This window comes from Gymnodraco acuticeps, unplaced genomic scaffold (genome assembly GCF_902827175.1).
Source record: "Gymnodraco acuticeps unplaced genomic scaffold, fGymAcu1.1, whole genome shotgun sequence".
Lineage (NCBI taxonomy): Eukaryota > Metazoa > Chordata > Actinopteri > Perciformes > Bathydraconidae > Gymnodraco > Gymnodraco acuticeps.
The window spans coordinates 5,712-23,413 of record NW_022990939.1 but is presented as its reverse complement, the minus strand read 5'-3'; the positions used below and the strand labels follow the sequence as shown (position 1 = coordinate 23,413).

Sequence of the window (17,702 nt, the reverse complement as noted above, 5' to 3'; positions counted from 1 at the left end):
GGATTTTTTTTAATTAATTTTGTTCTATTGTTTTCTTTTAGGGTTTTTTGGTATATTCCCAGGTAATTGACTGTGTGCAATGTCACTGCAGTCCACCAGGGGTCGCTATAAGTGAATAAACTGCTCTTAGTAATACATCCATGCCTATCAACTAAAACCATAGTGGAAACAAAAACTTCAGACCAGCTTTTTGTAGTTTATATGAATCTCATTCATTCATTTTATTATTTAGAGCACGCTATATCAAATCGACACATTTTAAAGGCATTTTACAAAGCACCAACAAGCCAGCAATACATCTTTACAATTATTATCAAAAAGGATATGATCCTACACAAATACACTTCTTACATGTTGAAAGGGAGCAAAAACCAGCATTAAAATATAATACAATGATTACAAAAGTTGGATTATCATACATTCATTCATATACAAAAACAAATAAGGCTACACTTCGATATAGCTGCGTCACGTGATTTTGAAAAGGGAAGTTTTCTTGGGCACAACGAGACACTGATCAATCTTGACACTTTATCGAATCAGGTTTTTTAATTGAGTTTTCCCACCAAACAGACTTAAGAAACACCAACAATGCTGCCAACTATTCTCAATGTGAAAAACTGTTAAAACAAAATGTACAACCTGTTCTCAGTCTCAGGGACAAGTTGTTTTCCTTTTTTAAATGAACTTGTCAACAATGTTTTAAAGTAGTGCAAATATATAGGTCCGGAAGACACAATTAGTTATACCGCAAACATAACTCATAAGTTAATATAGATTTTTTAAAGTTCCGTCTGGTGCACACATTCTCTTACACACACAAACACACCGATACATTGACAAAGAAATCCTGTAAATTATCAAATCATTTCAAAAAGCCATGTTTGCTATCTTTAGATCTGGGGAACAGCGCCTTATAGGAGTAACAGATTTATGAGCAACTGCTTTAATGACAGTCTTTGGCCGACTGAGGGGGTTGATTCCTGACGGAGGACTGAGATAAACAAAAGAGTGTGTGAGTCGCGCCCACTTGACTGGCTGGGGGAATCCCTCGATCCATGAAGGGGTCTGAACACTTTCTGGTGAAGGTTCCCTTATTAAAGCTTGTCCCTTTCCCCCCCTTGAATAGTCCTCTGCTTTATTTATGTGGGAGCAAAGGAAGGGAGAGACAACAATAGCTGCCTCCTCCCACCCTCCTCCTCCTGAGGGACCCTAGTTTCCTCAGCTCAGAGCGGGGCCCCTCTCTGACACACTGACTCTTTTACATGATGTGAAACCCTACACTGAGCGCTGAACCTCGACAGCTTTTACCACAACAAAATAATAGACCCCCCCCCTGGTTTCTGTCTCTCTTTCGCCTGCAGACGAAAACAACCCCGAGCTGCATTGGTTTAGTTTTCTTTCATTTAAATGACATTTGTTTGTTTCACTGAATTCATGAGGTAGTAGGAATGGATTAATCCTGATTATGGCTTGTTTTCCATTAACAAATTAAAACGACTGTAGGAACACATCTCATTTAAAGCCCAGGACTTGTTTGAGACCCTCTATGACCGATGAGCGACCTGTATAAATGTTTCTAATTTAATGGCACAGCAATTCGTCTTTGGTTTTATCTGCCTCAGCTGCTACAAACCTCAAGATTCACACCAAACCGAAACACTCGTACACAATCAGTTATAGGTATGTTTTGGTCTGCTGCCATAAGATTTGACCAGCCCATTATGCAACAATGCAAAGCAGAAAGCTAATATGATTAGCAGTTATTATGTTTTGTTGTGATGGTTTTAAATATAAACGGCCAGTATTAGTAAGTGGCAACAACTCATAACTTTGTGGGGCACTAATGGCACAGGATTCCACAAACTCCTAACACTAGGATGGGTCAAATGCAGAGAAACCATTTTGTTACATAGTAAGTACTGTAGGCCTACTGTGTAATGACAATAAAAGTAACAAATATTTAAAAAAATAATTAAAAAACACCTTGTCTAATCTCATTTAATACATTGCATGTCTACTTTTTTGTTTCTACGGTGTTTTTTTTTTTACAATTTAGCATTGCGAATAATAAATAAATAATCAAATAGCTATTTAAGTCACTGTTGTACAGCGACGGCCGCATTAGCTCATAGCTAAACCTCCAGCTCTGACCTTTGCCCTGCAGCTAATCACAGTCGGCTGCCAGATTTTGAGCCCTGGGTGAGGTTTTGACCCCTGGCTCGACTCGTGCTATCGCAGCCCCGGGGTGAGACTGAAAGGCTAAGTGTGGCACGAGGCCAGGAATAGTAACTCGGCTAATCAAAACCTCTTGTGACTTTTAGCAAGAGCGAGAAAAAGGTCAAGGACTGAGGTCAAAATCCAAGGCCCATTCAGAAGAAAATTAACCTCTCAAAACTAGAGCCTGTGTTATGTTGTTAGAGTGCACTCAAATAGGTTTCACAGTATAAAGATGAGGAAAACAGTATACAGAATACATAGAACATTTAGAATTATCTACAAAACCGTCTGAGCTTGATGAACTATAAAAATGGTAGCTTCCTTTTGCTGAAATCTAAGGTATATGTTGTCAGAGAAGTTTTAAAGCCCGCGCTGAATGAGCTTGTGAACAGTCAGTCACAAATTGCTACATAAATATACATATGACATGACACATATCAATGTAGACGGATGTCGACCACTAGGTGATCGTCCATTGGTTCGATGTGTGCGTTTCTACTGCCGAGAAGAACCTTTGTAATGCAGGAACTTCGTCTTCTTCACTTTGAAGAAATCTGTAGAGGGAAAGAAAACAATGCAAAGTCAGGGGAAATAGATTTGCTGCATTGCACAACATCTGCTGCTTGTCACTTTGCATAATGCCAAGGAACAGTTGGACTTCAACTCATGGCAAGAAAAAGAGTAAGTATACCAAAATTGCGATTGCTGTATTTAAAGCATTTGGTGGACTAACCTGTGATGGTAGACTGTCTCCGTTTTCTTTGCCGTTGGATCCGGTAGTACTCCCTTGTGGACACCTCCAGATACTCGTCCCCACACCCGGACGAGCTGCTGGACCCCGGGGACGCCTCGCTTGACGAAGACAATGTCCGTCTTTTCCCCACTGGATGCGGCACCGACCTAACCGTGCAGCCGTGGTAAAACACCGGCACTTCCTGGTACCTGAGCGACTCCCACTGGATGGTGGACTCCTCTCCCGGCATATCGCTCTGGAAATTGAAGTTCCAGCGCTTGTTTGCCACCTCCAGGTTAACCGAGAGCAGCCGCTGGAAGTCCTGCTGCAGCTGCTGGTGGTCCACGGGCCCGAAGAGGTTCCTTCGTGACGGCCCCATCTTTAATGTCAAGTCTTCAATGCCCCCCAGGCGGGAAAGTCCTGTGTTAGATGCCGGTCCTGCTGATGGTGTTGATGGAGAGTCCATCGTCATGTCCCTGCGTGACAGGAAGGTCAGAGGTTGAGTGTGAGGCCTGCTGAGTTTTATTGCGTTGTGATCTGTTTTTTTTTACTGCCATAGATGACTTCCAAACACACAAGCTATTAAGTGCCCAAACCCCCCCGACACACCAGCCCTCTTGTGTTTTATGTGATCAAATACACATGTGCCCTAACCTGCTGAGTAATTACTCCTCCAGCAACAGGTAACTGAACCAACACCAAATACATCTCCAGCAGAATCCACTGCCCTGCCGTGTCAGAGGACCTGATTCTCCACCTGCTCTGGTGTCGGCCAGTCAAAGGTCCACTGTTAAGGTCTGCAGGTCACACACACAGACACAAATCCCATATGGGCTTCGTGTGAGGAATGTTTCCCACATTCCCCAGCTGCTATCTGCATCTAAAATGCAATTAGAGCCATGCTTTCTCTTCAGAGATGGATTTTTAGCATGCTTTACCAGCTTGGCCTTATAACACCTACAGCCTATAGTGAGTTTTTCATGTAGGTGGAAGATAACCACATCCCTCTGTGCGTGTCAGTACTTCTATCAGCTGTGCGTAGCCAGCAAAGGAAGATATGTGTTGTATGGGATGGGCTTTAGGGCTGAGAGATATATGGTTCTGCTGCTGATAGAAGATTACACTATATAAGGCGTAACATGTGTATTTTCCTGATAGTAATTGTTGCATACTACTGGTCCAGAATTAGGAACACAAATGCTTTTTTTTTCACTTAAAGACCATTTGCCCAAGCATTGTAGTAAAACATTTCAGTTGATATTGACAATTATATGGTTCATAGATAGACTGTATGTGCATTCACCTCAATATATTTCCATCTCATCAAATCTGCACAAAGTAACTTGTGGATAAGGAAAGTGGGATGCTAAAGGAGGGGTCCTATTGTGGGTTGAATCAGCCCTGCACCAAATATATATTTTACAGAAATACAAATAATTGGAAAGCCTTTGTTGGCTTGCTTAACTAAGTACACAAAAAGCGTTGGACAAGTGTTTGACACCAACAAAATACAGCTCTAAAGCACTTTCACAAGTCAAACAGCCTGTCATTTTACCATGTCTTATACTTGTTCAACCTTTACACATGGATGAATAGGAAAAATACTTGATGTAGCAACACAAAACCACAAGTGTTTTCTTGTAACTACAGCCCTGCTCTCTCCGCGTGAAAGTTGTTGTTTGTGTCGAAAAAGGAGGACGCGGTTTGGAGATCAGGTTATTGCTCGGTGTCCCCACTTACAGAAAAACAACATTTAAATGCACCAAATATTTCTGCAGCCACAAAGTATTATGGTGCAATATTGAACAAAATACCACCGGATATTTCACTTGAAGGCTTTGTAATGTGACTAAACTGTCGAGAAATATCTTGGTGACGCAGTTAGATTCCCTGCTGCGGATGTGTGTGAGATGCGACCGACACCCTGCACCCCAACACTCATATCACTAACACACTAACAAAATAATGATTTCAATATAACCAGCAACAAAGCATTAAAAACGTTAACACGAGCATTGGCTATCCAAATTGGGTACTACCGTCTGCCGTTTAAAATCTACCAAAACCGCATACATTTTGGGTCAAATGTATAAAAAATGAACCTAAAGAAGAAGACGTAAAATAATAATGTAATGTAAAGCCGTATTCCTCCGTCTTACCATCCGCGTCAATATCTTAAAGTATTAAAAATGTGTACTAACGACCGCCAAAGCGATACCGTTAAAGAAAAACTACAACCATTTTTGTTCAAATGTATAGGCTACATAACAAATACAAAATAGACCAAAATAAGAATGAGTGAAATAATAATGTAATATAAAGTCAATAAAACGTACATTACCGTCTCAACGTATTAAAATGTGTACAACGACTGCCAAAGCGGTTAAAATCTACTAAAACTACACACTTTTCAGTTCAAATGACTCTCTCACAAATACAAAATAAACCCAAATAAGGATAATGTAACATAAAGTCAATAACACGTACGTTACCGTCTCAAAATATTGACATGTGACTGCTAGCGCTTAAGAACAACTAAAACTCCATACGTTTTAGTTCAAATCTTTATATAACAAGTACAAAATAAACCCAAAGCCGAATACGTGAAAGAATAACGTAACATAAAAACAAGAAAGCGTAAATGTCCCTCTTACCATTCGCGTCAATATCTCAAAGTATTCAATAGTTTCGTCCACAAACTCGTCACAGTTTATCCAGAGGAATGAGATGTCTTTTCTGACAGCTCCTTGAAAACAGAGTCACGTTGAAGGGAGCCACTGCCCACGGGAGGGTCCTTCTCGTCTTATCTAAGACTTGTCTGTACTGTATAGTAAGTGCTCACGAGACCGCGGGGACGTCCTACTACTGGAGCAGTTAGTCACGTGGTCTCCCTTTTTAAAAACAGTCAGCACGTACATGTAAACAACGCGATAACCGAACACAAGATACAATACTGAGCATTGATGCAATACACAAAGGATGAGTATTTAAACAGAAAAAAAGCCTTGTATTCAAAATGTTACTCAAGTAAAAGTATTAGCATTCATACTTAAAGAACCAGAACTCGTTATAAATGCAGATTGGCCCGTTTCAGAATAATATGTATTATATGTTTTAGTAGGCTTTTTTTTATGCATTATTGTGTTGTATCAATGATGGTAAAGTGTGGTGACTTATTTTAATCACTTTGTATACTGCTTGTGAATGTTAATCCAGGTGTAACTAAAATCTTATAAGTGTTGTTTATATTTCACATTATGAATCCAAATTTACAAAGCAACTAAAGGTATTAAATACATGTGGACAAATAAAGTACAAGACAGTACACAATTGTACATAAGTAGTGTACTTACAGTAGTCACTTGGGTGTAAATAACATTTACTGTACATTTAATTTTGAGAGACTTGTACTTAAATTGAGTATTTCCACTTTTTGCTGCTTTGTACTTCTACTACAATTCAGAGGTTAATAGTGTATATACATTTACATTTTAAATTACTTTTGAAATGACATTTAAAATTGTCCTTGAGTACAAAAGTATTATAAGCAAAATATACTTAAAGTGTAAAAAATAACTACTTTTACTTGAGGCACATTTTGAACGCAGGACTTTTACTTGTAACAGAGTATTCATACACTCTGGTACTTCTACTTTTAAGTACAAGATCTGTGTACTTCTCCCACCTCTGAAAAACAGCCGGTTAAATTGAGGCTATACAAATGTAATTATGATTGTTAATACTTTCTTACCCTGGTATAGTAATGCCCTGTTTTCCTCCTGCTCTCAACCTAACCCTAACCCTAACTCTGTTTCCTCCCTTCTCCTTCAGAGCGAGAAGTAGCCTATAGGTCAAAGATCTTGGCAATAGTGGGCATTTCTCATTCTACCTAAGTGTGACACATTCTCGTTTAGTTTACTCTGTACTTTTCCTAGTCACGTTGAAATGCAATGTGCGCTTTGTTTCAACCAGGGTTACGACATTCCCATTTGGATGTATAGGCTACTTAGGTGTTTGAGGTGGAAGAAACACTCAGACTTCACCATTAGTTTGACTGTAGAAGAAGTGAAGAGAAAACACTGCCAATCCCCCCAATACTGAGAAATGTTGATTCAAAGTTTATGACTTCTTGACCCTCATTAGTCAAGCCTCAACTGAGTGGCACACCTATGCGCTTATGCGGCGCAATTAGTGTAGGTGCGGCACAGTTTCGCCGCTGCGAGGCTCCACTAGCACTGTTAGCTGATCAGTTCACAGCTCACTTTTGCTGTGATAATAACACTAATATGAATGATGTAAATATTTTAATACAGTCTTTTAATCAGCATTGCTCCACGTTGCTGACAAAGTGGCACCGCTAAAGGATAGGAGAGCTATCTGCAACACTTCCATGGATAACAGAAGCTGTCTGCTGCCTGAGGCGGAGGTGTCGCAGGACAGAACGACTATGGAAAACCACTGGGCTGGAAGTGCATCGCCTATATCTCAAAGATATTATTTTAATGCATTATTAAAAGAAGCCCGGACTGCTTACTTTGCTAAGTTAGTTAATTTCTTCAACAACAAAAAAATCCCAATATGCTATATGACACAATTAATAATATTGTTTCACCACCAATACCATGTCTTTCGAAAGATGACTGCAACACGTTCCTTATCTTCTTTGTAGATAAGGTACGTAGCATCTATTAGGTCCAGTATTCATCCTGGGACTTCATTGCCCAACTCTAGCCCCTATCCATCCCATTCTGTTCTTGGCTCCTTCCAACCTATCAACTCACAAGACCTGATGGATTTGATTAGGAGAATTCCCTATTTTTAAGTTTTACCAACCATTGGCAGTGCTGTATCAGCCATTATTAATACTTCCTTGTCTACAGGATGGGTCTCTTCCTATTTTAAGCATGCCACTATTCAGCCCATATTAACGAAAACTAACTTAGATCTGCCCGTGAACTACAGGCCTATATCAAAACTACCCTTTCTGTCAAAAGTTCTAGAGAAGGTTGTGGCCAACCAACTCAATGCTGCATTGGAGAGGCACAATATTTATGATAAATTCCAGTCGGGGTTTCGGAAAAAGCACTCCACTGAAACGGCTCTCCTGAGGGTTTCTAACGACATCCTGATGGCTTCTGATGTGGGTAATTGCTCTGTGTTAGTACTTCTTGACCTATTGTTCTACGTTTGACACTGTAGACCACCATATCCTGATCAAGAGGTTACGTGACTGTGGGCATATCTGGCATAGCTCTAGACTGGTTTGCATCATATCTTGCTGACAGAAGTTTCACCGTCTCGATTGGAGACTTTGTGTCAGACTCCTCTCCACTGTCCTATGGTGTCCCGCAGGGCTCGGTCTTGGGGCCTCTGTTATTCTCCCTATATTTGCTACCCTTAGGACAGATCATAAACAGATTTAACATTACATATCACTTATACGCGGACGATATCCAGCTCCACATTTCATTCAAACCTAGAGGCTTTTAGGATATCTTGGCTCTTAGAATGTCTTAGTGCTATTAAGGACTGGACTACAGATAACTTCTTACAACTCAATGCTGATAAGACGGAGGTTCTGGTTGTTGCACCAGAAAAGGTTGCACCCATGATTTTGAAAAGTATTGAACCATATTCCTCTGCTGCTAACTCCAAACTACGTAACTTAGGGGTAATATTTGACCAATCCGCGTCGTTTGATACCCATGTTAAGCAACTGACGAGAGCTTGTTTCTTCCACCTACGAAACATTAGTAAACTGAGATCTGTAGTTTCAACACCCGACCTAGAAATGATTATACATGCGTTTATTTCATCTCGCATTGACTATAACGCATTATTCTCCTCTCTCAGCATGTCTGCCCTTGGTCATCTGCAGGCAGTCCAAAATGCAGCTCCAAGACTTCTCACCCAAATAAACGGTCCCACATTACCCCAATACTCAGATCTCTTCACTAAGCTCCCTGTAGCTTATAGGATACAGTTCAAAATCCTCACTCTCACCTACAGAGCATTGCACGGTCAGACTCCTGCATATATGGCTGACCTAATTCATCCATATACATCAGCCCGCCCACTCAGGTCACACATGCACAATTTACTGTCTGTCCCACGTACCCACCTTCAGACCTGCGGTGATCGAGCGTTCGAGGCCGTGGCGCCTAAGCTATGGAACGCTCTGCCCGGTCTGCTGACCCTGTTGACTCCTTTCAAACTAATTAAAGACATTCCTGTTTGGGCAGGTGTTTGGGTAACCGGTGTGCTTGCTTTTATTATATTTTATACTATGTTTTTATTTTGTTTTCGTTGTGTTTTATTGTGTTTTGGTGCTTTTATGACTTCTTAACACGTGGCTTGTGTGGTCATTATCATTGTACGATTCCTATGATGATGTTTTATTGTTTTGTCAAGCACTTTGTGACTTTGTCTGTGAAAAGCGCTTTATAAATAAACTTTACTTACTTCCCCACACCTACTATTACACATTTCTTTCCTTAACTGTTATGAAATACAGTCGGTTCTTCTTTCTTAAAATAGATAAATAGATTCTTCTTCCTTTTATAACATGTATTCTTCGTTGTAATGTAGCATTTGTCTACATAGCTTCTCATTGACACAGTTTAGAAGTAATTGAGAGGCGCTCACTTACTATTTTTACCCATTAGTCAATGTCTGGAGCGGGTCAGACGAGTAACACTTTCCCAGCTCACACCCGGCACATGCATTCATGTTTCCCCATGTGGTTTATGAGATGCACTTCTTCAGTCAAAGCAGGGAGCGGTCATTGTTAGTGCGCTCTGCGGGTGACAGGGCCTCTGAGTGATTATGTCACCACTATGGAATGTTTCTTGGAAGGAAAAAGCTATTTACAAATAAGGGGCTTATCAGCAGTTCAAGGCAGTTCAGCACGAGGCTCAAAGCAGACAAATGTCGCCATCCAAGGGTGTGTATTTCACCATAAATCTCAACCTTGGACTTGACTTAATTAATTTCTGAATGGTAAGGGGCTGAATGAAAATTATTTGGCCAAGTTTTTAATAAAGCAAGGCCTAATCATTATCTCAAAGTCGTCCAAATTAAACAAAAAACGTCGCCTCATCAGTAGGATGACATCATTTGAGTTTTCCCTCCAAAAAAAGACACAAACCACACTGGGAAATGTATCTGTTTTCATGATGTGACATTTAGGTGTGGTTAGTCTTCATGTAGCTCTAGGGAAAATTGGGGTTTGGATTCAAATTACTTGATGACAGAGCTTTGTTGTGCTCACAATTAAATATAACATGTAGTGAAGGTTAATGCACAATTGTGGTGACGCTTTAAAAAATAAAATGAATTGCCTGTAGGAAATGGGAATGTCTTGTTAAAACCTGCACATCGGAGAACAGGAAACCAGGTTGCTCCGCGTCTTGATGCGAAAAACTTTGAAAAATTCCAGATTTTCTGGCATCTATGTTTTTTGGACCGGGGAAGGGGAAACATGTGACTCAGGTTCAGTTGCTTCATTCTCCCCTTCTCTCACTGTAAAAACATTTATCCAGCAGATTCCTAAACCCTGGGTGTGGATGTGTGAACGAATGGTTTGGGATGCAGTCTTGTGTGGATTATTTTTACTTTTCCAGTAAAACATTTGTATCCATTCTATCTATAAAGACCCATGTCAACTGATCATCTGCTTTCAATATATAGATACTTCACACGGCTCTCTTTTGATTTCATTATGGGCTTTTTATTATTTAAATATGATCAACAAAGAAAAATATAACCATTCCCCTTTCTGATCCCCTTAAAAAATGTACATACAAATAAATACATTGAAAAAGGTTGTGATGATTGTTGCTTGAGGATCTGCATTCTGCACAAACTCTTGTTGTTTTTCTTACATGCTGAGTTATTGTAGGTCTTTCCCATCATGACACATAATAGTCAATGTGCCCCAGTTCCCAAATTCCAAGCTAATCTGTGTGTCAAGTGGCCTTTATTCACTGTCATATATTTGAGGATCGGCGATAGACAATGAGGCCTCAGCAGCATGATCCCTCACTGTTTCTCCAGCTCTCTGACCTGTATTTACAGCAGTCAGTTTATTGTTCAACGTGAAACTCCTAATCCTCTTCTTGTTGTCTACAGTGCTGTGTGTTTTGGTGTGACCCCCCTCCCACTAATCCTTAATCCTTTGCTGTATGTTACAGTTCAAACTCATTGTCTCCTCTCCACGGTCAGCGCCCTTCGAATACATTAGCTTGTTGGTAAAACAACAGTCACACAGTGCAGTGTGACTCGGGTCAGAAGAAGACTATGTGCTTCTGTCACGGTGGGTCTTGTGCTCTGGGAAATAAATAAATTCAGCTCTTTTCATTCATATGTTACTGATTCGCCGGGTCGTAAAACAAACAAAGGACACAGCCGAGACGCCGTTAAGAATTTGACCGTGCATATATCCTCAAACCGCAGGCAGTGTTTTACAAATGTATGTTTAAGTGTTAATCAGTTGGATATGATCAGTAACGTAATTGTTTTATCAGAAGAGGGAATAGTACACATATAGCTTAAAAAAGAGGAACTGAAGTAAAACCACACTAATTCAAACACATTCACTATGAATTATTTAAAGGAATAGTTTGATACTTACACTTAGCTTTCTTGCCGAGACTCAAAATGATTGATACCACATGATTGTGCGATAGATATGAAGCTCTTTTGCTTAGTTTGGCAGAAAGCCTTTGAACAGGCGGAAACTGCTAGCCTGACTCTTCAAATGTAACGCCTACTGAACCTATATAGCTCACAAATGAACAATTGTTATATATTTTTTTATGCGCACAAAAACGTTAACAAATTGTGGTTTCACTCCAGATGAGGTTTAACAAAGCTGCAGGTCAAGGTCATTTCATTGGCTAAACCAGAACCTTGAAAGTGAGAGTTTGGTGTCAGAGGTGTCAGTGAAGCTCTGAGAGGATGTACCATATTGCAGTCTCATTTCAGCAGGAAGTCTCTGCGGTGAAGGAGAAGCTGTGATGAAGAGAGGAGGACGACAAACAGAGCAGAGGAAGTTGTTGGTTCACAGGTGCAGTGTGGGGGTTTCCGTGTCCTTCTGCCCTTGACTTGCGGAGGAAAATACTGAGAAGTGGCTGTCCACAGACAGTGGATTGGTCACGTCAGACGTAGTTGACTGTCACAGCACAACAAATGTACGGGAAAGTGGAAGAACAAAGGCATCATGTAGACATGCAAATGACAAAATGTTAGAGAATTACAGCAGGATGCCAGAGAAAGGACACACTGTGCACATCAGTTAGGAAAGCTTTCAGAGATGATGGCCTCATATTTACTGATATATTTCGACTGCTTATATCCCTTATAATCTGTGCATGCAAACATTCATACAGTACAAAGCAGGTAGGATCAAGTCATTGTTTTTCAAGACATTAGTAACTCTCAAGTCACATGCCAAAATTGAGAAGTTCAAGTCCCTAATCGAGACTTAAAAATCCCAAATCATGTACCAAGACAAGACTGAAAACTCCTGAGCCAAGTCCTACGTCAAGACTTATAAGTCCATAGTCAAGTCCCAAGGGACAAGTCTGTCAAGTTAAGTCAAGACTTACACTGAACAAAAATATAAACGCAACACTTTTGTTTTTGCTCCCATTTTTCATGAGATGAACTCAAAGATCTAAAACATTTTCTATATACACAAAATAACCATTTCTCTCAAATATTGTTCACAAATCTGAAAAAATCTGTGATAGTGAGCACTTCTCCTTTGCCGAGATAATCCATCCCACCTCACAGGTGTGGCATATCAAGATGCTGATTAGACAGCATGATTATTGCACAGGTGTGCCTTAGGCTGGCCACAATAAAAGGCCACTCTGAAACGTGCATTTTTGCTTTATTAGGGGGGTCTGGGGGGGGTCCGAAAACCAGTCAGTATCTGGTGTGAGGGGTAGGGTTAGGGTTAGGGTAATGTTGTGAATCGAGTGGCCTGTGTGATTCAAGTCCCATACCGAGACTTACTCCTGAGCTCAGACTGTTACATCCTAGATCAAGTTTAAGCCGAGACTGACTAGTCCAAAGTCTAGAGATAAAACCAAGTCCCAAGTCAGGTCATTCAAGATTCATGATTCAAAGGTTTAATGTCAATCACATACACAACTACAGCCAAGACTGACAAGTCCTCAGTCAATTCCCTATTGAAGACTGACAAGTCCAGATTCAAAACAAGCTTTGCATGACAGGAATAAAAGATTCCTGCAGGCTAACATGGTGCGGAAGAGTTTCTAAAGTGGGGATTATCTGGATCAACCGCATTAAAACGACCTCATTTGAATATGTAGAGCCTGATATAAAGTCATTGTTATGGTGTTTAAACAGCAGTTGTCTTTCTGTTTGACCTGCACATTACAAAATATACTCTTACAGGAATAAAAAAACTGAATGGGGAGTAACTTATCGTCATGGTTACACAATGCAATGTGTCCTGCTCTGGGCGGTGTATAATATCTTTACACTTTGTAGGCTACTATGTGAGTGGGGGGGGGCACATAGCCTACACAGAGGATTAAAAAAGGCAGTGAACCCCATCACACACACACACACACACACACACACACACACACACACACACACACACAATGTACAAGTATTTCCATACATAAGGCGGTGGAGTTTTCATGGGAGTATTCTCCCAGCTGTGGAGGCCACAGGTGGGGTTGTGGGGGAGGGAGAAGGATTGAGCCGTACTCTGATATCGTGTGTGTGTGTGTGCGTGTGCGCGCGCGTGCGTGCGAGTGTGAGAGAGGTGCAGGGAGAGCGAGGCAACTCTCCAGCAGCTGGATATTGTCAGGGATTCACCAGGAGAGCTTGCATGTCGGGGTGAACGGGTTTAAGATGAAATGTGCCTGAGGCGACCCTGACTTACTGTGTTTGTTTTGGGAGGGGGGGGTCCTCAGGGGCTAGGCTTGGGGGTGCCGTTATAACACACATAATGGGTTCCTAGATTTATTTTTTCTTTGAGCATTGGTGGCCAGTGAGGGTGCCGCCCTTGTGCACTTATTTGTAAAGGTAGCACTCTTTGTTGTTTTTTTATAGCAGCTTGTGCTTTGAGGCCAGAAAGTGTTTTTATTTGACATATAGTTTCAAATGAAGTTTTTTGTGTGTGTATGTATTCTTCAAGTTTGTATCTTGTTGGTCGAACGCACTTATTGTAAGTCGCTTTGGATAAAAGCGTCAGCTAAATGCAATGTAATGTAATGTAATGTAATGTATGTATGGGTGTGCTTGTGGGCGTGGGCAGACAAGGAGGGGGAGGGATTAAAGGGCGTGCGAGGGGGTGTAAATCGATCCTTTGTTTTCGCCCCTGCATGTGTCTGAGAGGGATTTTGTTTTGGACTCACCAAGATGACTTTGAGACGAGTTCAATGTCAAAACTATACAAAAAGCCAGAACAATGGAAAGACACGTCTTAAATATGAAACATTTGGTTATAATCAAGCAAAAATAAGTATGTTTGAACAAAAAAAGTCCTATTTTTTACCACACATTTAAAATATCCTGCTTTAAAAATATGCGTGCCTTTTTTTTGTAAAGAAAAACACTACAGTAATGATAATAATAACCGTAACTGTGTGAAACATACTATACCTGCCCGTTAAGACACAAAGAGGTTTGTGCATCTGTTCCTGCTCTGTGCAGTTTAGGTGAAAGGTGGTGTGCTTTGGCTCTTATCTACATCTGGTTTGCATCTGGCCTTGGCCTCGTAGTATTGGGCTGTGCATAAGCGTGACAATAGGTGTGTGTGTGTGTGTGTGTGTGTGTGTGTGTGTGTGTGTGTGTGTGTGTGTGTGTGTGTGTGTGTGTGTGTGTGTGTGTGTGTGTGTGTGTGTGTGTGTGTGTGTGTGTGTGTGTGTGTGTGTGTGTGTGTGTGTGTGTGTGTGTGTGTGAGAGAGAAAGACAAGAAGAGGGCACGGAATATATGAGTTGTGTGTGTGTGTGACAGGCTGGATAATGAGTGATTGTGTTACCTTGCTTGCAATCTTAATGTTGCTTCAATTGTCAAGATTTAAGTTTGCTTAACAGTTTTTTTAAGAAGGAAAATGATACAGGCAATCTGTCCAACACCTCAGTATCAGAAAAGTAATGCATGACTTCGCAGCTAGCCTTATCTGTTTGACATTTGAGGGTGGAAACGTCTTAATTACAGTTTAACAGTTGGAAAGATTCCACTGGTGATGCTTCAAAGGTCATTTTTAGAGTATATATTGCATCAGTTTAAATGAAGTGTCTTCAAGGAGATACCTGGGTTTCACACATGACAAATATTTTGTGATACATTTCAGAGGGACATCAATATGACGAGACACAAAATGCTCTCCACCAGAGTTTAAAATAAAACAATCTTATCTTGTTCTTTTTAGATCACATTACAACTGAATTTAATTTGTAAAAAATCATTGCAATACTATGTGTAATGACATTTTAGCCACTATATCTTAGATTAAAAACACGATTTTTTTTTACTTAATCCTACTTAAAAACATCTTTGACTTGAAAACCTATCTTTTTGTATTTAACTTTTTTTGTATTCATTGCTAGGGTTTCTGAGGACAATATGTTGGTGTGAGTCTGTAATGAGACCCCTTAGAGAGACCAGAGTGACGCAGTTCTGCTTGATTGAAGTGTGTGTGTGGTGTGTGTGTGTGTGTGTGTGTGTGTGTGTGTGTGTGTGTGTGTGTGTGTGTGTGGTGTGTGTGTGTGTGTGTGTGTGTGTGTGTGTGTGTGTGTGTGTGTGTGTGTGTGTGTGTGTGTGTGTGTGTTTGTGTGTGTGTGTGTGTGTGAGTATGGGGGGGTTACATATCTGGATTAGATTCCTTGGAGCTATGATCTGGCTCAGTGAGCCTTTAGCAACCAGTGGTGCTGGAGAGGCTAAAAGAGAGGGCCCGGCTTCTCTGGCCCTGAATCATTTCTCAAATCTCCCTGGCTGAGCTGCACTGCTGTTATTGTGACCACTCTCGCTGCTTTCAAATGCATGTTCACATGTCATTTCCATTCTTAGCGGTTTCAAAACTATGTAAGAAAATAGTAGTGACAGCAAGACGGCAAATATGTGTGTAAAAGTACGTGTGTGTGTGAGGGAGAGACAGGAAGCAACTTGGGGCCCACTACTGCAAAGTAGTAGTAGTGACTAAAAATAGTCTGTATCGGTTACTTCAGTGTGTGTGTAGACTTGTGTGTATTTAAAACTTAAGAGATCACCATAAAAGCCTCCGACGTGAAGTGAATGAGTGTGAAATGCAGCTTTTATGAATATATTTCACACTAATTGTGTGACAATGTGAACGTCCCCCTCGGGGGCCCCACGGTGGAAACTCATCGTGATCTGTGACAACACAAAGGGGGCTGAGTTTTTATTGTAAAGACACCTCTGTAAAGTCACATACATTCCTTAACATACATTTAAACTATGTAGGAGTTTAAAGCATTTTATTTCTCTCCCAGAAAAAAGCCAAATGTAGAAGACGCACAATTTCTTCATGAACGCCTGTCATGAGCTCATGAAGAGCTCCAGGCTTTTTGCTGCTGGAGCATCATGTGTCCGGTGATGCAACAGTCATGGGTTCCCCAGGCTGTGTGTCAGAGATGCTGGAGCACACAGAATGCTTATACCCCAAGCCTCAAGAGTGATTAGCCTTCAGCTTGTGCTTCAGTGCTTGTGCTTCAGCTTCAGCTCATTGTGAAAATATAACAGAAATAAACTATTTTTTATAAATAAGGAATATCCACATGTAAAGCAGAATCAGAGTACCTTTACTCGTCCCATAGAGCAGTGGTTCCCAACCTGGGGGTGGGGGGGGGGGGGCGCCAAAGATCGCAGGGGGGAGCGCCAGGCCTCAGATGTTTTGAGGCCAAATATCATATTTAGACTTTTTTCTTTTTAAATGTCTTTTTAAAAAAAAATTGTTTTACATATAATTGTAACTCAATACATGATTGTCACTAAAAGCCTTGTCTCTTCATTACAATAACCCTAACCCTAATTGATTAATTAATTAGAATAACAATTCAAGTTAGTAATTAAAGGCATAAAAATACAAAAATGTATAATTTTTTCTTTGATAGAAATGTTTCTTCTGCCCGTAAAGTGTCCAAACCAGGCTTTGCTGGATAAGCGCATTTTTAAAACACAGTCATTATCCATGCCGGTTTCAGTTGGATTATTTGTCCCAGTTGCTCCGATCAGATCGGTCTCCTCCATTTAGATTATTTACCACATAAACACATCGGCAAAATCCGGCTTACTTTGAGCATGTATTTTAAACAGTTTAATCCCTTTGTGAATTGTTTCCACTTGTGCCGTCCTTTCATTTCTTCATACAGCGGAAATCCAAATTAATTAATCCTGAGTCCAATAACCATCAAAGTCACTCCAATAGTGCTCCTTAATTACGCTTTCATCCTCCTTTAACACAATACTTCACATTCATCCAGTTTGTGACAGTAGTTGTAGCATTTTTGAGACTTTTAAACTTTAATTACCGTGTGGTGTGTGTGTGTGTGTGTGTGTGTGTGTGTGTGTGTGTGTGTGTGTGTGTGTGTGTGTGTGTGTGTGTGTGTGTGTGTGTGTGTGTGTGTGTGGGGGCGCAACTTCCAACTGGAGTCATTTGGGGGGGCTCTTGGGAAAAAAGGTTGGGCTGCCATAGAGGGACATTTACATGTATTTGTAACAGCAGAAAAGAGCCAAATATAG

The 17,702-nt window shown here is 40.6% G+C and overlaps 1 protein-coding gene across 1 annotated transcript; it reads right to left on the bottom strand.

Annotated features, from left to right (window-relative positions):
• Positions 1-187: 187 nt before the first annotated feature.
• On the bottom strand, positions 188-5,792 carry cdkn1d (cyclin-dependent kinase inhibitor 1D). Its single transcript, XM_034234313.1, has 3 exons — positions 5,608-5,792; positions 2,954-3,429; positions 188-2,774 (listed from the first exon to the last, which is right to left on the bottom strand). The coding sequence occupies exons 2-3, from the start codon at positions 3,423-3,425 to the stop codon at positions 2,716-2,718; spliced, it is 531 nt and encodes a 176-aa protein (XP_034090204.1). The 5' UTR covers positions 3,426-3,429; positions 5,608-5,792; the 3' UTR covers positions 188-2,715.
• Positions 5,793-17,702: the final 11,910 nt, after the last annotated feature.